The sequence below is a fragment of the Theropithecus gelada genome, chromosome 11 (assembly GCF_003255815.1).
Source record: "Theropithecus gelada isolate Dixy chromosome 11, Tgel_1.0, whole genome shotgun sequence".
NCBI classification, from domain to species: Eukaryota; Metazoa; Chordata; class Mammalia; order Primates; family Cercopithecidae; genus Theropithecus; species Theropithecus gelada.
In genome coordinates this window covers 15805185-15829592 of record NC_037679.1, presented here as the reverse complement: position 1 = coordinate 15829592, position 24408 = coordinate 15805185, and the positions used below count along the sequence as shown (strand labels likewise).

The 24408-nt window shown below is 44.6% G+C and overlaps 1 protein-coding gene across 1 annotated transcript; it reads left to right on the top strand.

Moving 5' to 3' along the window:
* The first annotated feature begins 755 nt into the window (after nt 1–755).
* On the top strand, nt 756–24136 carry PRIM1 (DNA primase subunit 1). The gene is made up of 13 exons (XM_025401834.1): nt 756–943; nt 1926–2083; nt 6429–6535; nt 6605–6678; nt 7228–7364; nt 9009–9067; nt 10335–10444; nt 11609–11700; nt 12123–12264; nt 14684–14753; nt 15838–15929; nt 21230–21328; nt 24024–24136. The coding sequence occupies exons 1-13, from the start codon at nt 841–843 to the stop codon at nt 24041–24043; spliced, it is 1263 nt and encodes a 420-aa protein (XP_025257619.1). The 5' UTR covers nt 756–840; the 3' UTR covers nt 24044–24136.
* Nucleotides 24137–24408: the final 272 nt, after the last annotated feature.

Sequence of the window (24408 nt, the reverse complement as noted above, 5' to 3'; positions counted from 1 at the left end):
GTAAGCTCTGAATAAATAGCCTATGCTTTTCTCATTTGGTTGATATTTGCTTATTTCCACATATTGGATCTAGTAATTCACGAAATTCCATGCAGAACTAATTTCCAAAACTTTTTTTTTTAGACACAGTCTCCCTCTGTTGCCCAGACTGGAGTGCAGCGGCACTATCACGGCTCCCAACAGCCTTGACCTCCCAAGCTCAAGCGATTGATCGCCCCCCGCCCCAGCCTCTGGGGCAGCTGGGACTACAGGCGCAGGCAACTACATCTGGCTAGGGGTGTGTGTGTGTGTGTGTATGTGTGTTTGTGTGTGTGTGTGTGTGTTTGTGTAGAGACAGATCTCACAAAGTTGCCCGACCGGTATCGAACTCCTAGCCTCAAGCGATCCTCCTGCCTTGGCCTCCCAAAGTGCTGAGGTTACAGGCATGAGTCACCGCGCCAGCCTCCAAACGTTTTTAAAAGATACTGGTGCTATTTCTAAAACATCCAAAAAGTTCGCGTGGAACATCCTTTTTACTTCACCTTAATAACCTAAATCAGCATGCTATAGGTCTCGCATTTCCGAAGATCTTCTTCCTGGAATGGACGCGGCCTTCTGCCCACAAGAGCGATGGCCCTGGTGCCCGAGCGCGTGTGCAGAGCGTCAACTGCTGCGTCTCCCGCAGTCCGCGCCGGCACCAAGTGGAAACTACAATTCCCGGCGGCCCCGGCAGACGGCGGGCCGCAACCCGGGCTGACAGCTGGCCTCCGCCCTAGGCGCCTGCGCAGTAGCGGAGCCGCACGGCCGTGATGTTCCCGCCAATTCTTGTGGTAGTCCTGACTGTGTCGAGTTCAGCGCTCAATGGAGACGTTTGACCCCACCGAGCTGCCCGAGCTGCTTAAACTTTATTACCGGAGGCTCTTTCCCTACTCTCAGTACTATCGCTGGCTCAACTACGGCGGAGGTGATGGAGGCGAGGAATGGGGTCGGGAGCGGAGTGTGAGGAGGTTTGAGGCGGGGTGTCCTTACAATGACAATATGAAGCGCCTTCTGTGCGCCAGGCTTTGTGCCGCGCGCCTTCATTTGCTCTCTGGAGCCCGCCCCACCACTTCCTAGGTGTAAATGGGCTGAAAGAGGATACAATAGCCAGCCTGCGGCCACACGGTAAAAAAAAAAAAAAAAACAGCCACCGCTCCTACCTCTGCGTGGTCAAGCTCACATTAGGTGCCCCGTTTACCTGCCGCGGTGCCCAGGGGGTTACTGGGGTGTAGCGTGAAGCTGCAGAGACATAGTTTGCATCAGGAGCGGAAGAGCCTCCTGCAGAAGAGAAATACTTTCTTCCTTGCAGCTGAATTTATTAGTGCGAATCGAGGAGGGAGGGGTGGCGTTACATATTTAAAATAGTTATGCATCGGTTTCGTCTTTTGTACCTTTTCCTAGCAAATATGGAATGGTAACTGCTTTCAAATTAGAGACTAGTTCTTGGGGATTTTGCTTTGTTTTTCTTTTACATCTACCATGGTGTTGAGCATAGGGGGCTCATTAAAAACATCTTCTCGGGCCTAGTGCCGCGGCTCACGCCTGTAATCCAGCACTTTGGAAAGCCGAGGAGGACGGATTACCTGAGGTCAGGAGTTCGAGACCAACCTGGCCAACATGGTGAAACCCGGTCTCTACAAAAAATACAAAAATTATCTGGGCGTGGTGGCTCGCGTGCCTGTAGTCCTAGCTACAGCCTCCAGAGGCTGAGGTGGTAGGATACCTTGAACCCGCGAGGCGGAGGTTGCAGTGAGCCTATATCGAGCCCCTGCACTCCAGTCTGGGCGATAGTGCAGGAAGCGAGATACCCTTTCCGAAAAAAAAAAAACTTCTCATTGGCTAAAGTTATAATGTCTTGAGCCAAATAAAGTAGCAAATTAACTTTAAAATGTACATTTATTTTGCAGTGATAAAGAATTACTTTCAACACCGTGAATTTTCATTCACATTGAAAGATGATATTTATATTCGCTACCAATCCTTCAACAACCAGAGTGATCTGGAAAAGGAGATGCAGAAAATGAATCCATACAAGATTGATATAGGCGCAGTATATTCCCACAGAGTAAGAAATCTTTTTTTAATGTATTTTATTGTTGTATTTTGTATACCAAGAATGGGTTGATTCTGCTTGCGTTTTGAGATTAAAGTTTTAGAGTTTATTCTAGATGAAAAGCCACTTTTTAATTGTTTGGCAAGTGATTAATCCTTTTTTGTTCTTTGACATTCTACATTACTGATGAAATCATTTGGGAGTGAATTGGTTGCATTCTTACTAGGACAAAAAAATTGAGTATCTGGCTACTAGGAAGAAGAAGTCGACGTGATTTAAGAAAGGGAAATAATTAGCCAGGCGTGGTGGTACGCGCCTGTAATCCCAGCAACTCAGGAGGCTGAGGCAGGAGAATCGCTTGAACCCGGGAAGCAGAGGTCGCAGTGAGCCGAGATCGTGCCATTGCACTCCAGTCTGGGCGACAGAGCGAGACTTGGCATCAACGAAAAAAAAAAAAGAGGGAAATAAAAGAGAATTACATTCTCTCCCACCTTGGAAGTTACTCCCTTTTTTTTTTTTTTTTTTTTTTTTTTTTTACGGAGCCTCGCTCTGTCACCCAAGCTGAAGTGCAGTGGCACAATCTCTGCTCACTGCAAGCTCCGCCTCCCAGGTTCACGCCATTCTCCTGCCTCAGCCTCCCGAGTAGCTGAGACTACAGGCGCCTGCCACCACACCCGGCCAATTTTTTCTATTTTTTAGTAGAGACTGGGTTTAACCGTGTTAGCCAGGATGGTCTCGATCTCCTGACCTCATGATCCACCCATCTCGGCCTGCCAAAGTACTGGGATTACAGGCATGAGCCACCACACCCGGCCTCTTTTTTTCTTTTAATTGTTTATTTTTATTGAGGTAAAATATACATATAAAATTATTATCTTTACCACGTTTAAGTGTACAGTTCAGTCATAATAAATATTTGTATTATTTTTCCTTCATACCCCTGGAGTTATTCTTGATTCCTCTCTTTCTCACACTCCCATACCCATTCTATTAGGAAATCCCTTTGGCTCTACCATAAGTATATCTAAAATCCAGCCACTACTGCCAGTGCTACCAACATTATCATCTCATCTGAATTACTGTAAAAACCTCCTAACAGTTTGCCCTTGTAGAATCTAGAGTCCATTCTCAATACAGAACCTAGAGTGATCCTTTTAAAACAACTCAGAATCTGTGATTCCTCTGCTCAAAACATTATCTGGTGGCTGCTCATTTCACTGACTAAAAGTCCTTCTCTCCCCCTTATTCATTCCTGCCACACTGACCCTTGCTCAAGCTGTTTCCACTGCCTAAAACCCATTTCTACACTTTGTTCATCCCCTCACCTCCTTCAAATCTTTGCTCAAATAGCACCTTCTCAGTGAGGTCTACTACAGCCTGCCACTCCTTCCATCCCCTGCCACTGGTATATTCTAAGTGCCTAGAAGAGTGCCTGGCAAGAGAGAGTACACTATAAATATTTGTTGAGTGAATGAACAAACCAAAATTGCCCTTCTTCCCCTTCTCAAATATACACACTAGTGGGTGGAGGGAATACATACATAGCATAATAGCTTTTATGTGGAGTTTTTCATATGTTATATAACTTGTTTCTTGTATCAATCCTCATTCTTTTTATAAAAGAGGAAACAGGTCCAGAGAACTTGAATAGTTTGCCCAAGCTCATACACAATTTCTAAATGATAGAGCTAGGACTTAAACCCAGGATTTCTGACTCTAAATCCCAGACCTGTCTGTCATCATCAAAGTAAGGGGAGAAGAGGTAATAAAAGGCAGGTGGAAAAAATACTTTGGAGTTGTTTTACTTTCCCTTTATAGGTTGAGAATAAAACTGAAAATGAACTTCTAAGAAGGGTTAGGGTGCCACTCTACTTCCTTCTCCTCAATTACTAAAGGGAGAAAACGTCTCATTTTTTTCTTGGGCCAAGACAGAAACATCTATAGACCTTTATTTACTTTTTGTGTTTTGTTTTGTGATTTTTATCAGTTATGTATGCACGTGGTTTACAAAATCAGGTACTTCTATTCAGCTTTAAAAAAAATCTACCAGGCTGGGCCGGTGGTTCATGCCTGTAACTCCAGCACTTTGAGAGGCTGAGGCAGGCAGATAACTTGAGGTCAGGAGTTCAAGATCAGCCTGGCCAACATGGTGAAACCCCATCTCTACCAAAAAATACAAAACAGCCGGACTTGGTGGCACACGCCTATAGTCCCAGCTACTCAGGAGGCTGAGGCAGGAGAATTGCTTGAACCCAGTAGGCAGAGGTTGCAGTAGGTCAAGATCACGCCACTGCACTCCAGCCTGGGTGACAGAGTGAGACCCTGTCTAAAAAAAATTCTGCTACCCTTCCCCCTCATTTTTGGCTACCCAGAAGCAACCACTTTCTTTTTTTTTATTTTTTTATTTTTTTTTTTAATCTTTTTTTTGAGACGGAGTCTAGCTCTCTTGCCCAGGCTGAAGTGCAATGGCTCATCTCCACTCAGTGCAATTTCCGCCTCTCAAGCGATTCTCCCACCTCAGCTTCCCAGGTAGCTGGGATTATAGGTGCACACCACCACACTTGTCTAATTTTTGTATTTTTCAGTGGAGATGGGGTTTTGCCATGTTGGCCAGGCTGGTCGCGAATTCCTGACCTCAAGTGACCGACCCGCCTTGGCCTCCCAAAGTGCTGGGATTACAGGCATGAGCTACCGCACCCGGACCCAGAAGTAACCACTTTCTTTTAGCTAAGTCTTTTTTTTTTTTTTTTTTTTTGAGACAGAGTCTTACTCTGTCGCCTAGGCTGGAGTGCAGTGGCACGATCTTGGCTCACTGCAACCTCCACCTCCCGGGTTCAAGCAATTCTCCTGCCTCAGCCTCCCGAGTAGCTGGGATTACAGACGTGTGCCACCACACCCAGCTAATTTTTTGTATTTTTAGTAGAGATGGTGTTTCACCATGTGAGCCAGGTTAGTCTCGATCTCCGGACCTCGTGACCCGCCCGCCTCGGCCTCCCAAAGTGCTGGGATTACAGGTGTGAGCCACCGCGCCCAGCCCTGATCAGATTATTTAGAGAGGAATCTTCCAGCCTCCTGCCTGAGTTGGTAGTGGAAGAGTACAGAAGTGGGTAGAAAGGGCTGGGTCTTAACATTCCACATATAAATGTCTAATTATTCCCCTAATATCAATTCATAGTATCAGTACAACACACTCTTCAATTGTACTTGTTGTCCAAGTCCAGAGACCTTCTGTTTTATGCTCTCTGGAAAATAATTCAGGTGTCTTCTGCCAGGGAAATGAAAGAGCACTCACCTAGCTCTGCAAGCTAAGTGTACCAATCTGGGGAGCTAACTTTCTTAACTAGGCTTTGAACCAATCCTCCTTTTTTTTTCCTTCAGTCAAGGGTGGCCTTGAAAAATCTTCCTGTTTTTCATCTCAGCTTCACCACTAAACGTACTTACTCATTCCAGCAATACCTGGTATCACCTATCCCTGAGCCTTTTGGGAGTTCTGAGGTATAAATTGGGTTGTGCCTCTTGTCTTTCCTTACCAACAGGCTAAGATTTAGTTCTTATGAATCTCCTCAGTTATCACTCCCTTCTGACTTACAGTTATAAAAACTTATGGTGGCATTACCCTCTCGGGTTCTTTTTTTTTTTGAGACAGAGTCTCACTGTAGTCACCCAGGCTGGAGTGCAGTGGCGTGATCTTGGCACACAGCAACTTCCGCCTCCTAGGTTCAAATGATTCTCCTGCCTCAGCCTCCCAGATAGCTGGGACTACAGGCATATGCCACCATACCTGGCTAATTTTTATATCTTTGGTAGGGAGACAAAGTTTCACCATATTGGCCAGGCTGGTTTCGAACTCCTGACCTCAAGTGATCTGCCCGCCTCAGCCTCCCAAAGTGCTGGGATTACAGGCATGAGCCACCATACCCAGCCTCTCATAGCCTCTTTATAATAAAGTCTCAATTCAAACTAATTGGGGAGATCTTTTTGAATTACTGAAAATTTTTAAATACTTGTATGTATAGTACATACAAGTAAAGGTTCTTAAAACACCTTGCAATAGGCCATTATCTGTATACGTTCCCTTGTGAGAAATCTAAAAACAGCTTTATTATTATCCTTATTGACCAACAAACATTTATGATGGATATGTATTCATTAAACCCTGCTTTAAGTTGGAGAAAGTTAAGATTCTCATCAATTGTGTATGTGTGAGATCCAAAATAATGAACTTTCACTGACATAAAGTTGGCATTATATGGTCTCTTTGTTTCTCTTTGGTATCTTTTTCCATATGTGTAGAAAATAAGCAGATTTAGCAATGTGGCAGCTCTTATAGAAACTGATCAATATTTTGTATTTGTAGCCCAATCAACACAATACGGTGAAGCTGGGAGCTTTCCAGGCTCAGGAAAAAGAACTGGTATTTGACATTGACATGACAGACTATGACGATGTGAGGAGATGTTGTAGGTGAGCACTGTGTCTTGCTGTTAGGGTGGGTGATACCACTGACAATGAGTAATGATGACTCTGCTCTAGTTCTGCAGACATATGTCCTAAGTGCTGGACCCTCATGACAATGGCCATACGCATCATTGACAGAGCATTGAAGGGCAAGTATCAGCAGTTTCTGAATGGGGTCAAGTGTGAGAATTGGTTTTCCTCTGACTACTATTATTCTCTGTATTATGTGATCAAATCTCATTAATTTCTTTTTTTTTTTTTGAAACAGAGTCTCACTTTGTCAGCCAGACGAAGTGAGATCTCAACTCACTGCAACCTCCGCCCCTTGGGTTCAAGTGATTCTCCTGTCTCAGCCCCCTGAGTAGCTGGGACTACAGGTGTGTGCCACCACGCCCAGCTAATTTTTGTATTTTTAGTAGAGGTGGCATTTCACCATGTTGGTCAGGCTGGTCTCGAACTCCTGACCTCGTGATCCGCCTGCCTTGGCCTCCCAAAGTGCTGGGATTACAGGTGTGAGCCACCACGCCCAGCCTAATAAAATAATTTTTTAAAAAAGAAAGAAATTCCTAGCAGAGAGACTAGGATGGGTAAAGAGATGAAGCAAGAACATGGGGAGCACAGGAAACAAGTAATTTAATATATATTAATTAAGGAGTTTATAGATTTGTTTTAAAACCTATTATTTCTCTCCTCCTCAGAGGACTTTGGGTTTAAGCATCGTCTCTGGGTATATTCTGGAAGGAGAGGTGTTCATTGTTGGGTCTGCGATGAATCAGTTAGAAAATTGTCTTCTGCAGTACGTTCTGGGATAGTTGAGTATTTGAGCCTTGTAAAGGTAAGGTCCTCTTAATTCTAATTTGCATTGCTTTAGTTTCTAGATGTTACCAAGCCTGATATGTTTACTATCAACAAAAATGAGACTATCTTTTTTTTTTCTTTTTTTTTTTTTTTTTGAGATGGAGTCTCACTCTGTTGCCCAAGCTGGACTGTAATGTCACAATCTTGGCTCACTGCCAGCTCCATCTCCTGGGTCCAAGCAATTCTCCCACCTCAGCCTCCAGAGTAGCTGGGACTACAGGCACCCGCCACCATGCCCAGCTAAATTTTGTATTTTTAGTAAAGACTGGGTTTCACCATGTTGGCCAGGCTGGTCTAGAACTTCTGGCCTCTGGTGATTCACCCACCTCAGCCTCCCAAAGTGCTGGGATTACAGGCATGAGCCACCGTGCTGACTTGAAACTATCTTTAATGGCATTCACATTGCATTAAAGATGATCTTACCAACAGATCATTTAAAGTCATAGTAGCTACATGTTTTAAGATATTTCATTTTATTTTGCTATAAAAATCTTCCTTTGGTGGCATATATAAAATAATAGATAAGGCCGGACACAGTGGCTCATGCCTGTAATCCCAGCACTTTGGGAGGCCAAGGCGGGCGGATCATCTGAGGTCGGGAGTTCGAGACCAGGCTGACCAACATGGAGAAACCCCGACTCTACTAAAAATACAAAATTAGCCAGGCGTGGTTGTACATGCCTATAATCCCAGCTACTAGGAGGCTGAGGCAGGAGAATCGCTTGAACCTGGGAGGCAGAGGTTGCGGTGAGCCAAGATTGCACCATTGCACTCCAGCCTGGGCAACAAGAGCAAAACTCCATCTCAAAAAATAATAATAATAATAATAATAGATAAAATAGATTTATCGTATATAAAATAATAGAACATGTTAAAGTTTGGTTTTGATTTTGTTTTGTTGTTGTTGTTGTTGTTTTTGAGACACGGTCTCACCCTGTCACCCAGGCTGGAGTACAGTGACGTGACCACAGCTTACTGCAGTCTTGACCTCCTGGTCTCAAGTGATCCTTCTACCTCAGCCCCCTGAGTAGCTGGGACTAAAGGATGCGCCACCATGCCCAGCTAATTTTTAAATTTTTTGCAAAAACAAGATCTCACTATATTGTCCAGGGTGTTCTTGAACTCCTAAACTCAAACTATCCTCCCACCTCTGCCTCCCAAAATGCTGAGATTACGGGTGTGAGCCACCGCATCCAGCCTACGAAATTTTTTTTTTTTTTTTTTTGAGACAGTCTCACTCTGTCGCCCAGGCTGGAGTGCAGTGGCGTGATCTCTGCTCACTGCAACCTCCGTGTCCCGGGTTCAAGCAATTCTTCTGTCTCAGCCTCCCAAGTAGCTGGGATTACAGGCACTTGTCACCATGCCTGGCTAATTTTTGTATTTAACCAGGCGTGGTGTCAAGTGGAAACAGGGTTTCATCATATTGGTCAGGCTGGTCTGGACCTCGGTGACCTCAGGTGATCCACCCACCTCAGCCTCCCAAAGTGCTGGGATTACAGGTGTGAGCCACCGCGCCCACCATCTTATATGCTGTCCATCATTGACTAAAATGTCATTATGCTGCACATGACTGTATTTATATTGTGTACATGAAGTTCTTTTTTAATGATTTATTTTTCAGGGTGGTCAAGATGTTAAAAAGAAAGTTCACCTAAGTGAAAAAATTCACCCATTTATCAGGTCTGTTGGAAAAGTCTCCATACACTTTAAGGTGTCTCATTTATTGGCATGTGCCTTTAGAGTTAACTTGCTATCAATTTTCACTGCTGGGTAGCGTTTTATAATAATAATAGCTATGGTTAATTGAGTGCCTATTTTATGCTGCAGTATTCCTAATAGGTACTTTACAGATGTTCTCATTGCTCTTCACAAAAACCCCACAAGAGACTTGATGGTATCTCCATTTATAGATAAGGAAAGTGAGTTTTAGAGAGATTTTATAATAAGCTTGGCATCACACAAGAAGTTAGTTGTTTTTTTTGTTTTTTTTTTTTTGAGACAGAGTCTTGCTCTGTGGCCCAGGCTGGAGTCCAGTGGCCGGATCTCAGCTCACTGCAAGCTCTGCCTCCCGGGTTCACGTCATTCTCCTGCCTCAGCCTCCCGAGTAGCTGGGACTGCAGGTGCCCGCCACATCGCCCGGCTAGTTTTTTTGTATTTTTTAGTAGAGACGGGTTTTCACCGTGTTAGCCAGGATGGTCTCGATCTCCTGCCCTCGTGATCCGCCCATCTCGGCCTCCCAAAGTGCTGGGATTACAGGCTTGAGCCACCGCGCCCGGCCTAACAAGTCAGTTGTTAAATTTAGGATTCATGCCCTGGTCTGCCTGACTCCAAAGCCCATGCTTTTTCCAGTGAATTCACTACTTCTCTAGGATAGTGGAAAAAACCTTATATTAGGAGTAAAAATTTCTATTCTGCCATGTACTATGATCTTGATAAAATATTGCTGCCTCCATTTCCTTATCTCTATGATGGGAAGAACAACATCCACTCTACCTGTCTCACAGTTGTATCAATGATTAAGTGAAAGAGTTAAATGTGATGCATATTTGTGAACTGCAAACATTATATGATTGTTGAGATACTAATACAAGCAATTCACAGTGGAAAGTGTAGGCTGCATCCCACATTCTACTACTGATGTATTATGGTGTCCTGGGTTGGTTACTTTCTACCCTTATTGCGTATATTAACCTTCTAAGTTGTGAGGTTTAAAAAGTAAACATTTCTTGTATACATATTCTGTGCCAGGTTCTATGCCAGGTTATTTTCCCTTAAAGTGTCTCATTTAATTATAATCCTGCAAAGTTTGGTATTCCCATTTTACCTAATTAAGTTCTAAAAATGTCATGAAAATAAGCAGTAGTCTTCCCTACAATGGCAGCAATACCTATGTGGCATATGTGTTACTAATAGTGTTGGGACTCCGTTGTTATTGTTGTTCCTGCAGAAAATCTATTAACATAATAAAAAAATACTTTGAAGAATATGCCTTGGTTAATCAAGATATTCTCAAAAATAAAGAAAGCTGGGATAAGATTTTAGCCCTTGTTCCTGAAAATATCCTTTCCCGTGATCATTTCTGTGTGAGCTAGTTGTTTTGATCTGTGATATTATAAATGTTAGATATGTCTGCTTGTAAGTTCCCATATACTTATGAGTTTAATCTTTTTTATACAAAATATCTCTTGTATTTCTGGATTTTAGTATTATTGGAACACAATAAAAAATGGGGCCATGTTGCAAATCAGTTTTCACATTTTGGAAGTTGGTCCTAGAATTAATGGCTAAAGAATGGTGAATCACGTAGTCAAAACACATGCAGACCAGGGAAAACTTTACACCATACCTTATAATTATTTTGGCATTCTTTTTGTTATATCATCACTGTATTTTTACCGTGGAAGATTTCAGTGATACAACTGGTGTTGGTTTGTTTTTGGGGTTTTTTTTGTTTGTTTGTTTGTTTGTTTGTTGAGACAGAGTCTCACTCTGTTGCCCAGGCTGGAGTGTGCAGTGGTGCGATCTTGGCTTACTGCAACCTCTGCCTCCCAGGTTCAAACGATTCTCCTGCCTCAGCCTCCCAAGTAGCTGGGACTACAGGCGTGCGCCACCATGCCCAGCTAATTTTTGTATTTTTAGTAGAGACAGGGTCTCACCATGTCGGCCAGGCTGGTCTCAAACTCCTGACCTCAAATGATCCACCCACCTTAGCCTCCCAAAGTGTTGGGAATACAGGCATGAGCCACTGTGCCCAGCCGAATACAGCTATTGAGTTTAACATTTGTGGGGTGGGTTGTTTGTTTGTTGAGATGGAGTCTCACTCTGTCACCCAGGCTGTAGTGCAGTGGCACAATCTCCGCTCACTGCAACCTTCACCTTGCGGGTTTAAGCAATTTTCCTGCCTCAGCCTCCAGAGTAGCTACGATTACAGATGTGAGCCACCATGCCCTGCTGATTTTTCTATTTTTAGTAGAGATGGGGTTTCACCACGTTCACCAGGCTGGTCTCAAACTCCTGACCTCACGTGATCCACCCACCTCAGCCTCCCAAAGTGCTGGGATTACAGGCTTGAGCCACCATCCCCGGCCAACATTTACATTTTAAGGAACATTAATAACTGCTTTCTAAGTATTTATAAGATACCCTTGTGGTAATACATACTTAAAACTAAGTTGTTCATTGATGTCCCCTAAATGAGTCTGTTCCTTAATGACCCATCACTAATTCATGATGAACTTCAACAAGGCTTCCAAAAGTCTCACAATTCACTTCAGCGTTGGGAGCAGTTGAAGAAAGTAGCCAGCAGATGTCAGGTATGTTCCACTGAAATCTGTATTACAGATATAATAATGCAATTCTTAATTAAATTGATTGTTTTGCCTAGTCAGTTAAAGATGGTTGAAGATTTTTTTTTTTTTTTTTTGAGAGGGAGTGTCACTCTGTCGCCCAGGCTAGAGTGCAGTGGCCGGATCTCAGCTCACTACAAGCTCTGCCTCCACCCGCCACCTCACCCGGCTAGTTTTTTGTATTTTTTAGTAGAGACGGGGTTTCACCGTGTTAGCCAGGATGGTCTCGATCTCCTGACCTCATGATCCACCCGTCTCGGCCTCCCAAAGTGCTGGGATTACAGGTTTGAGCCACTGCGCCTGGCCTGAAGATCATTTTTTTAACTTTCTTTAAAGAAATCCTCAACAGTTCCTGCTGATCCTCATGTTGGCCTTGTATCTGCTTTTAGAATAACATCAAAAATGACAAATATGGACCCTGGCTGGAGTGGGAGATTATGCTCCAGTACTGTTTTCCACGGCTGGATATCAATGTCAGCAAAGGAATCAATCATCTACTGAAGAGCCCTTTTAGTGTTCATCCTAAAACAGGTACTACACAAGGGAACTAAGGGAAACTAAAAGAAAAATGAGTTACTATTTGCTTTAGTAAGCGTGGGATTAGGTCTGAATATATATAATGTCTATGATTTAAAGGTAGAAGAATTGCTCTGTCACCTAATACCTAAATTAGTTTTTTATATTGTCAGTTAAGTAGCTACCAGATTAGTTTCTACTATGTAACTGTTTTTCAGTTGGGTTTCTGAGGCTCCATATTAGATTTGGAGAGGACCGTCAAAATCTTAGGACAACAACTCTCATTGTACAGATGAGAAAACGGTGGCCCAAGATGTAACTTATCCAAGGACATAAAAAAAAATTGTGTGTGGCCATATGTGGTGGCTTGCTCCTGTAATCCCAGCACTTGAGGAGGGCAAGGTGGGCAAATCACTTGTGCCCCAGAGTCTGACACCAGCATAGACAACATGTCTAAACCCCCTTTCTACAAAAAATACACAAAGTAGCTAGACATGGTGGTGCATGCCTGTAGTTCCAGCTACTCAAGAGGCTAAGGCAGGAGGATCACTTGAGCCTGGGAAGTTAAGGCTGCAGTGAGCTGTGATGGTGCCACTGCATTCCAGTCTGGGCGACAGAGTGAGACCTTGTCTCACAAAAAAAAGAAAAAAAGAAAGAAATGCAATGAACTCTACTCCTAGCACTGACAAAAACAAAAATTTTTTTTTTCGAGACAGAATCTCACTCTGTCACCCAGGCTGGAGTGCACCGATGCAGTCTCGGCTCACTGAAGGCTCAATCTCCCAAACTCAAGCAATCCTTCTGCCTCACCCTCCTGAGTAGCTGGTACTACAGGCACATGCTACCACAGCCAGCTAATATTTTGTAGACAGGGTTTTGCCATATTGCCCAGGATGGTCTTGAACTCTTGAGGTCAAGCAATTCACCTGCCCCAGTCTCCCAAAGTGCTGAGATGACAGACATGAGCCACTGCACCCAGCCTCATGTCATTTTTGAGATATGTTAAATTCTGTATGGTATCCTAGGAGAGGTTAAAAGAGTAGAATAATTTCTATTTTATTTCCAGAATGCTTTTTAAAGGTATCTGACATGTGGGTATCTGTATTGATCTCAATTAAAAAAAACTAAGCTAATGTAAATATAATATTTCCATCTATTTTGTTCTATTTTCAGGACTTATTAAATCTGAGATTGTCCTGAACTTAAATATGGAATATTTAAATATACTTTATTTCTAAATATAGAAATAAAAGTAGGGATAAGAGCAACTGGGAAATAGCTCTTATTGAAACAGTCTTCACATTTGCTTTTTGGTGTTTTTGGTTTTTCTTTTTCGAGACAGAGTCTCGCTCTGTCACCCAGGCTGGAATGCAGTGGCGTGATCTTGGCTCACTGCAACCTCCGCCTCCCAGGTTGAAGCAATTCTCTGCCTCTCCCTCCCAAGTAGCTGGGATTACAGGCACCCACCATCACGCCTGGCTAATTTTTGTATTTTTAGTAGAGACGGGGTTTCACCATCTTGGCCAGGCTGGTCCTGAACTCCTGACCTCGTGATCCACCCTCCTCGGCCTCCCAAAGTGCTGGGATTACAGGTGTGAGCCGCTGCACCTGGCCAGTTGTTTTCTAAAGAGAAGTAAAAGGCATGCTGGACATGGTGGTTCACACCTGTAATCCTAGCAACTCAGGAGGCTGAGGCAAGAGGATTATTTGAGGCCAGAAGTTCAAGGCCAGCCTGGGCAACACAGTGAGACCCCAACTCTACAAAAATTGAAAAACTGGCCAGGCCAGGTGCAGTAGCTCACATCTATAATCCCAGCACTTTGGGAGATAACTGAGGTGGGAGGATCACTTGAGCCCAGGACTTCAAGCCTGCAGTGAGCTATGACCATGCTACTATACTCCAGCATAGGTGACAAAGTGAGGCCTTAACTCTTAAAAAAAAGTAAGGGCACAGCTAATGTGAAAGTACTTTAATTTATATTTCTAAATACGGTTCTTAACAGATAAGTTTAACCCTTTGTCTAAGCCTTAGATAAAAAATTTTAGGCTGGGCGCAGTGGCTCACGCCTGTAATCCCAGCACTTTGGGAGGCCAAGGCGAGTGGATCACCTGAGGTCGGGAGTTCGAGACCAGCCTGACCAACATGGAGAAACCTCATCTCTACTAAAAATACAAAAAATTAGCTGGGCCTGGTGGCACATGCCTATAATCCCAGCTACTAGGGAAGCTGAGGCAGAAGAATTGCTTGAACCTGGGAGGTGGAGGTTGCGGTGAGCCGAGATCGTCCCATTGCACTCCAGCCTGGGCAACAAGAGTGAAACTCTGCCTCAAAAAAAAAAAAAAAAAAAAAAATTTAACGAACAATAACTTATAGGAGACGCCTATAATGATTTATAGTCCACAATCATCAGTTTATAACTTTTGCTTCTTACAGGTCGCATATCTGTGCCTATTGATTTGCAGAAAGTGGACCAGTTTGATCCATTTACTGTTCCAACCATAAGGTATGTTTCAAATCATTGATCACTCCTTGTTTGTAATTGTTGTTCTGAATTTTAAATAAATTGGATTAGCCTCCTTCTTAGAGAATTAGTTGCATGGGAACGGTATATTTGGTTAGGGAAACCAAATAAGGTTCAAAGGTTAGATGATGATGCCCTAATAGAACAATACAAGCTTTTCACCTGCTGTTATATAAGAAAAAGATTTTAAGGTCAAATAAATTTAGGAAATTCTGACTTAAACAGATTAAAAGTATCTTTTACTACAGTATTTCACGGTCTTTCATATGATAATATGCATGAAAAACTCCAAGAAGAGATCATGCTGTTTAGAATATCCCAAATTTAAGTTGACCACATAATTTTTTTACAGTAAATTTTATGGGATTCACATGCTATTATACACTGGATAGGCCGGGCGCGGTGGCTCAAGCCTGTAATCCCAGCACTTTGGGAGGCCGAGATGGGCGGATCACGAGGTCAGGAGATCGAGACCATCCTGGCTAACATGGTGAAACCCCGTCTCTACTAAGAAATACAAAAAATAGCCGGGCGAGGTGGCGGGCGCCTGTAGTCCCAGCTACTCGGGAGGCTGAGGCTGGAGAATGGCGTGAACCCGGGAGGCGGAGCTTGCAGTGAGCTGAGATCCGGCCACTGCACTCCAGCCTGGGCGACAGAGCGAGACTCCGTCTCAAAAAAAAAAAAAAAAAAAAAATACACTGGATAATGCTGACCAGAAACCAACATTAAACTTCTCTTGTTCGTGGCCAGGCACGGGGTGGCTCATGCCTATAATCCCAACACTTTGGGAGGGCAGGGTGGGCGGATCACAAGGTCAAGAGATCGAGACCATCCTGGCCAACATGGTAAAACCCTGTCTCTACTAAAAATACAAAAATTAGCTGGGCTTGGTGGCACATGCCTGTAGTCCCAGCTACTCGGGAGGCTGAGGCAGGAGAATCGCTTGAACCTGGGAGGCAGAGGTTGCAGTGAGCCAAGATTGCACCACTGCAGTCCAGCCTGGCAACAGAGCGAGACTCCATCTCAAAAAAAAAAAAAAAAAATTATCTTGTTCTGTTGCTTGCAGCTTCATCTGCCGTGAATTGGATGCCATTTCCATTAATGAAGAGGAAAAAGAGGAGAATGAAGCTGAATCTGATGTCAAACATAGAACCAGAGGTAAGATAATATATTGAAGCTTCACTTTAATACAGGGTTTTTATATAGATATCCATCTGTCACTCCAATAATTAATTCTCTGATTCAGCCAGAATGGATCAGCATTTGTCCTGGAACTGCATACAATGTTTGTGTCCTTTCTTCAGCAGTTACCCAAGTGGTGTTACTGAATCCAGTCTGATTCAACACATATTTCCTAAACAACTTCTAAATGCTAGGATCTATACTGTAAGATTAAACTATCAATAAGTATGAATAATCAGTCTCTGAGATTCACCACCTATTTATTTAACAACTATTATATATGCAGTACTTTTGCTCTTTGTTTCTGATGCATATAGGTGGGTTTTATGGTAAACATATGTCTAAACTGTTTACCGAGTTGTATATTCAAGAATTTGAAGAAGCTGGCTGGGCGCAGTGGTTCATGCCTATAATCCCAGCATTTTGGGAGGCCGAGGCAGGCGGATCACTTGAGCTCAGGAGTTCAAGACCAGCCTGGCAACATGGTGAAACCCCGTCTCTGCTAAATATACAAAAATTAACCAGGTGTAGTGGAAGGCGCCTGTAATCCCAGCTAGCCAGGAAGCTGAGGCAGAAGAATCGGTTGAACCCAAGAGGCAGAGGTTGCAGTGAGCGAAGATTGTGCCACTGCACTCCATCCTGGGCAACAGAGGGAGACTGTCTCAAAAAAAAAAAGACAAGAATTTGAAGAAGCTAAGGAATTTCTATATCTTCTTGCTAATGGAAGGCAAATCTAACACCTAAGAGATACTGCAGGCCAGGCACAGTGGCTCACACCTGTAATCCCAGCACTTTGGGAGGCCCAGGTGGGCAGATCACCTGAGGTCATGAGTTCAAGACCAGCCTGACCAACATGGAGAAACCCCGTCTATCCAAAAAATACAAAATTAGCCAGGTGTGGTGGCACATGCCTATAATCCCAGCTGCTTGGAAGGCAGAGGCAGGAGAATTGCTTGAACCCGGGAGGTGGAGGTTGTGGTGAGCCAAGATCGCGCCATTGCATTCCAGCCTGGGCAACAAGAGTGAAACTCCGTCTCAAAAAAAAAAAAAAGAGGCCGGGCACGGTGGCTCAAGCCTGTAATCCCAGCACTTTGGGAGGCCAAGACGGGCGGATCACAAGGTCAGGAGATCGAGACCATCCTGGCTAACACGGCGAAACCCCGTCTCTACTAAAAACACAAAAAATTAGCCGGGCGAGGTGGCGGTGCCTGTAATCCCAGCTACTCGGGAGGCTGAGGCAGGAGAATGGCGGGAACCCGGGAGGCGGAGCTTGCAGTGAGCTGAGATCCGGCCACTGCACTCCATCCAGCCTGGGCGACAGAGCGAGACTCTGTCTCAAAAAAAAAAAAAAAAGAGAGAGAGAGATGCTGCATAGCAGCACTCCCCAACCTTTTTGGCATCAGGGACTGGTTTTGTGGAAGACAATTTTTGCACGGACTTCAAAGAGATGGGGAGGAGTTGGGGATGGTTCCAGGATGAAACTTTTTTACCTCAAATCATCAGGCATTAGATTCTGATAAGGAGTGCACAACCTAGATCCCTCACATGCGCAGTTCACAATAGGGTTCATGCTCCTATGAGAATTTAGTGCTTCTGCTGATCTAACATAAGGCAGAGCTCAGAGAGTAATGCTTGCTAACCACTCACCTCACACCTGTAATCCCAGCACTTTGGGAGGCTGAGGCAAGAGGATCACTTGAGCCCAGGAGTTTGAGACCACCCTGGGCAACACAGAGAGACCCTGTCTCCAAAAAAAAATTAGCTAGACATGCTGGCATACACCTGTGGTCTCAGCTACTCAAGAGGCTGTTCGAGCCAGGAGGTTAAGGCTGCAGTAAGCCCTGATCACACCACTGTACTCCAGCCTGGGTGTCAGAGAGAGACCTTGTCTCAAAATAAAAATTATATGGCTGGGCACGGTGGCTCACACCTGTAATCCCAGCACTCTGGGAAGTCAAGGTGGGTGGATCACCTGAGGTCAGGAGTTTGAGACCAGCCTGGCCAACATGGTTAAACCCCATCTCTACTAAAAATACAAAAATTAGCCAGGCATGGTGGCGCACACCTGTAATCCCAGCTATTCAGGAGGCTGAGGCACAAGAATCCCTTGAGCCCGGGAGGCAGAGGTTGCAGTGAGCTGAGGTCACGCCACTGCACTCCATCCTGGGCAACAGAGTGAGACTTCGTCTCAAAAAAAAAAGAGTATAATTTCTTTCTTACTCTTTTTAAAGAACTATTATGAGGATTCTTAATTCCATGCAAACATAGGATACTACTAAAATCCAAATTTTACGTGAAACTCCTTTCTTAGTCATATTTTCCCGTTGGGTATCATAGGTTATGTAATTAAATGGATGAATAAAATTGTATATTCTTCCTTTTTTTTTTTTAGAGAAAGAGTCTTACTCTATCACCCAGGCTGGAGTGCAGTGGTGCAATCTTGGCTCATTGCAACCTCTGCCTCCTGAGTTCAAGCGATTCTCCTGCCTCAGCCTCCCAAGTAGGTGGAGTTACAGGTGCCTGCCACCACGTCCAGCTAATTTTTGTATTTTTAGTAGAGATAGGGTTTCTCCATGTTGGTCAGGCTGGTCTTGAACTCACGACCTCAGGTAATCCACCTGCCTCGGCCTCCCTAAGTTTTGGGATTACAGGCATGAGCCACTGCACCCTGCCTATATTCAAATTTTTGTTATGTACATTTTTTAAACTATTTTATAAATCAAAGAATACTTAATGCAGGCCAGACATAGTGGCTCATGCCTGTAATCCCAGCACTTTGGGAGGCTGAGGCGGGTGGGTCACCTGAGATCAGGAGTTCCAAGACCAGCCTGGCCACATGGTGAAACCCTGTCTTTACTAAAAATACAAAAATTAGCCGGGCGTGATGGTGGGCACCTATAATCCCAGCTACTCGGGAGGCTGAGGCAGAAGAATCGCTTGAACCTGGGAGGTAGAGGTTGCAATGAGCCGCGATTGCCCCACTGCACTCCAGCCTGGGAGACAGAGCAAGACTCCATCTCAAAAAAAAAGAAACAAAGCATACTCAATGTAAAAACTTCTTTTTTTTGTTTGTTTGTTTTTTTTTTTTTGAGTCTCTCTCTGTCGCCCGGGCTGGAGTGCAGTGGCCGGATCTCAGCTCGCTGCAAGCTCCGCCTCCCGGGTTTACGCCATTCTCCTGCCTCAGCCTCCCGAGTAGCTGGGACTACAGGCGCCCGCCACCGCGCCCGGCTGGTTTTTTGTATTTTTTAGTAGCAACGGGGTGTCACCATGTTAGCCCGGATGGGCTCAATCTCCTGAGCTCGTGATCCGCCCGTCTCGGCCTCCCAAAGTGCCGGGATTACAGGCTTGAGCCACCGCGCCGGGCCTGTAAAAACTTCTGAATCTCCAAAAGGCATGACCCGAGCCTGAGCAACACAGCGAGACCTTGTCTCTACTAAAAATAAAAAATTAGCCAGCTGTGGTGGCACCCCCTGTGGTCCCAGCCACTGGGAGGCTGAGGTGGAGGATCATTTAAGGCATGGGCCGGGTGCAATGGCTCACACCTGTGATCCCAGCACTTTGGGAGGCCGAAGCGGGTAAATCACGAGGTCAGGAGTTCGCGACCAGCCTGACCAACATGGTGAAACCCCGTCTCTACTAAAAATACAAAAGATTAGCTTGGCGTGGTGGCGGGCACCTGTAATCCCAATAAGCTGGGAGGCTGAGGTAGGAGAATCACTTGAACCCGGGAGGCGGAAGTTGCAGTAAGCCAAGATCGCGCCACTGCACTCCAGCCTGGGCAACAGAGTCAGACTCTATCTCCAAAAAAATCTCTCTCTCTCTCTCTCTCACTAAAAGACTTTTATGAAAGAGAGTGTCATATATCTCAATTTTTATTACATGCAAAAATAATATTTTAGTTGGGCATGGTGGCATGTGTCTGTAATCTCAGCATTTTCAGAGGCTAAGGCTGGGAGATCACTTGAGCTCAGGAGTTCGAGACCAGCCCGGGCAACAGAGTGAGACCTCGTCTCTACAGATACAAAAAACAAAAACAAAAAGGCCGGGCGTGGTGGCTCAAGCCTGTAATCCCAGCACTTTGGGAGGCTGAGACGGGCGGATCAGGAGGTCAGGAGATCAAGACCATCCTGGCTAACACGGTGAAACCCCGTCTCTACTAAAAATACAAAAAACTAGCCGGGCGAGGTAGCGGGCGTCTGTAGTCCCAGCTACTGGAGAGGCTGAGGCAGAAGAATGGCGTAAACCTGGGAGGCGGAGCTTGCAGTGAGCTGAGATCCGGCCACTGCACTCCAGCCTGGGCGACAGAGCGAGACCCCCTCTCAAAAAAAAAAAAAAAAAAAAAAAATTAGTTGGGCATGGTGGTACATGCCTGTAGTTACAGCTACTCAGGAAGCAGAGATGGGAGGATCCCTTGAACCCAGGAGGTCAAGGCTGCCGTGGGCCAAGATGGCACCCCTGAACTTCAGCCTGTGTGACAGAGTGAAATCTTGTCTCAATAATAATAATTTCAACTTTTTTAATGTGACTAATATAATATTCAAAAGTATATATGTGGCCGGGCGTGGTGGGTGCTCACGCCTGTAATCCCAGCACTTTGGGAGGCCAAGGCAGGTGGACCACAAGGTCAAGAGATCAAGACCATCCTGGCTAACATGGTGAAACCCCATCTCTACTAAAAATACAAAAAAAAAAATTAGCCGGGTGTGGTGGTGGGCGCCTGTAGTCCAGCTACTCGGGAGGCTGAGGCAGAATGGCAGGAACCCGGGAGGCGGAGCTTGCAGTGAGCTGAGGTCGCGCCACAGCACTCCAGCCTGGGTGACAGAGCAAGGCTCCATCTCAAAAAAAAAAGGATATATGTTTCTCTTATATTTCCATTGGGCAGCACTATTCTAGAGAATTCTTATAAGAAACTTAGTTGTGCCGAGCGCGGTGGCTCACGCCTGTAATCCCAGCACTTTGGGAGGCTGAGGCGGGCAGATCACAAGGTCAGGAGATCGAGACCACGGTGAAACCCCGTCTCTACTAAAAATACAAAAAATTAGCCGGGCGCGGTAGCGGGCGCCTGTAGTCCCAGCTACTCAGGAGGCTGAGGCAGGAGAATGGCATGAACTGGGGAGACGGAGCTTGCAGTGAGCCGAGATTGCGCCACTGCACTCCAACCTGGGGGACAGAGCGAGACTCCATCTCCAAAAAAAAAAAAAGAAAAGAAGCTTAGTTGCATTTTCATGTTATTGCTGCCACTATGCTAATTATAATGTACATTCTTCATAATTTAGATTATAAGAAGACCAGTCTAGCACCTTATGTAAAAGTTTTTGAACATTTTCTTGAAAACCTGGATAAATCTCGAAAAGGAGAACTTCTTAAGAAGAGTGGTAAGACTCTATACCTTTCCCTTCTATCTAGTTAGATCTTAGTATTAGTAGAAAAGGGCAATTTTTGAGTTCTAGTCTTTCTTTGCCCTCCTCCCAAAATTTACTGATTTATGTTACTATCCTTAATGTTTTGGAAATTGAGTTTCCTTAATTCAATTTAACACATAGTTATTAAACACATTCTAAGTATCAGGTCTACAAGGGAGACAAAGATGAATTAATATCATGCCCCCTTGCCCTTAAGAAGTACTAACTTGGCTGGGCACGGTGGCTCACGCCTGTAATCCCAGCACTTTGGGAGACCAAGGCAGTTGGATCACTTGAGGTCAGGAGTTTGAGACCAGCCTGGCCAACATGATGAAACTCTTTTCTACTAAAAATACAAAAAATTAGCTGGGCGTGGGGGTAGCCACCTGTAATCCCAGCTATTCAGGAGGTGGAGACATGAGAATCGCTTGAACCAGGGAGGCGGAGATTGCAATGAGCTGACATCGCACCATTGCACTCCAGCATGGGCAACAGAGCGAGACTGCATCTCAAAAAAAAAAAAGAAGTACTAACTTAGTACAAAACAAAAATGTACAAAATGCTAAGAAAGAGATTTTATCTGACAGACTCTGAGATTTCATATGAAAATAGTGGTATGTGAACTCCTTTCAGTGAGCTGCTGTAAGAATTCTAATCCCTAGCCGGGTGCAGTGGCTCACACCTGTAATCCCAGCACTTTGGGATGCTGAGGCAGGTGGATCGCCTGAGGTCAGGAGTTCAGAACCAGCCTGGCCAACATAGTAAAACCCCATCTCTACTAAAAATACAAAAAATTAGCTGGGTGTGGTGGCGGGCACCTATAATCCCAGCTACTAGGGAAGCTGAGGCAGGAGAATCGCTTGAACCCAGGAGGTGGAGGTTGCAGTGAGCGGAGATCATGCCATTGCACTCCAGCCTGGGCAACAAGAGCAAAACTCTGTCTCAAAAAAAAAAAAAAAATCCCTAGGCCGGACACGGCGGCTCACACCTATAATCCCAGCATTTTGGGAGACCGAAGCGGGCGGATCACTTGAGGTCAGGAATTCAAGACCAGCCTGGCCAACATGGTGAAACCTCATCTCTACTAAAAATACAAAAATTAGCCGGGCGCGTTATTGCGTGCCTGTAATCCAAGCTACTTGGGAGGCTGAGGCAGGAGAATCACTTGAAGCCGGGAGGTGGAGGTTGCAGTGAGCCAAGATCACACTATTGTACTCCAGCCTGGGCGACAGAGCAAGACTCCATCTCAAAAAAAAAAAAAGATCTAATCCCTAATGCCAATATACTATACCATCAGGTATGAGAAGGATTTCCACAAGCAGAAATTTGATGAGATAAGGGTATGGAGGTGGAAAAAGGCCAAGGGTTGTTCATTCTTGAAGGAACAGCAAGAGCAAAGGAAAGCATCCAGTCACTCTGGAAGCCATCAAGTAGTACAGCTAATCTAGTAAACCGTGTGTCCAGGAGTGATGGGCTATAAATCCAAAGAAGCAAGCTGAATGGCCTTGAATTCCAAGCTTAGGTGTTTGGGCTTCGTTTTGGGCTTAATAGGAAGCTTTTAAAGGTTCTGAGGAAGGGAATGCCATGATTTGTAGTTTTTATCCAGACAGATAAATCTGGGCAAGGCAGGGACTAGAATAGAGCCCAAGAGGCCAACTGAGCTATTGCCACTAGAACATTAGCACTGAAGATCTCCAAAAGGTGCAAATACTGGAACCATCCTTGAGACTTGCTAATGATTTAGAAGTGAAGAGATGAAAGATGGAAGGGAAAATGTTATAGAAGCCAGGGAAAAGAAAAGCGCAAGATTATCAAGTGTCAGGTACAGTAGGAAACTAATAAAATCTTGCTGCATGTAATAGCTGGAAGGAAATGCAAAGAGGATAGCAGTGCCAAATGAAGAGTACTCTGAATGGGAGACATCTGAGTATATGTATAAACCAATAGGAAAAAAACCGGCAGATTGAATATTATTCAAGAGGATACTCTAGAAAACTGGCAGCCGGGCACGGTGGCTCACGCCTGTAATCCCAGCACTTTGGGAGGCCGAGGCGGGCGGATCACAAGCTCACAAGATCAAGACCACGGTGAAACCCCGTCTCTACTAAACATACAAAAAATTAGCCGGGCGCGGTTGTGGGCGCCTGTAGTCCCAGCTACTCGGGAGGCTGAGGCAGGAGAATGGCGTGAACCCGGGAGGCGGAGCTTGCAGTGAGCCGAGATCGCGCCACTGCACTCCAGCCTGGGCGACAGAGCGAGACTCCGTCTCAAAAAAAAAAAAAAAAAAAAAAAGAAAACTGGCAATGTTATAGCAATACAAATTATCTTGCCACTTCATTTTTTATTTCAGTATGTGATAGTTTAAGCAGTAGTGCCTAAGATAATGCTCTACTCAGTAGACACTTACATGTGTAATTATTGAATGAACGACTCTGAACTTGGAAAGCCCGGTTGAAGCTGCCATTGCAACTGGCCGTATTAAGTCCTTTGTATCCACACTGTTCCGTATTAGCTCAGCCTATAATGTGGACTTCAGCAAATGTGTAAGCAAATCTTTGTGCACGATGTGAGTTAAATAGAAGCATTAGGCAAAAAAGAATGTAAAAATAAATGGGCTTTGTTTTGTTTTCCTTTGCTGTTCTTCCATATATTATCTATTCTATTTTAGATTTACAAAAAGATTTCTGAAGACAGAGCTCCTCAAACCAATGTGGATATCTTCTGCCTTCAACAACAGATCAAATACTTCAAAAGCCATTTAATAAATACAGCAGAACTATGTATGTGTCTTAAACCTCAAAGTACATTTTCCTTTACTTGAGAAATAATTTATGTTGAAAAGATTTCCTGGCCGGGCGCAGTGGCTCACACCTGTAATCCCAGCACTTTGGGAGGCTGAGGCAGGCGGATCACCTGAGGTCAGTAGTTCAAGACTAGCCTGGCCAACATGGCGAAACCCCCATCTCTACAAAAACTACAAAAATTAGTCGGGTGTGGTGGTGCATACAGTAATCCTAGCTACTCGGGAGGCCAAGGCAGGAGAATTGCTTGAA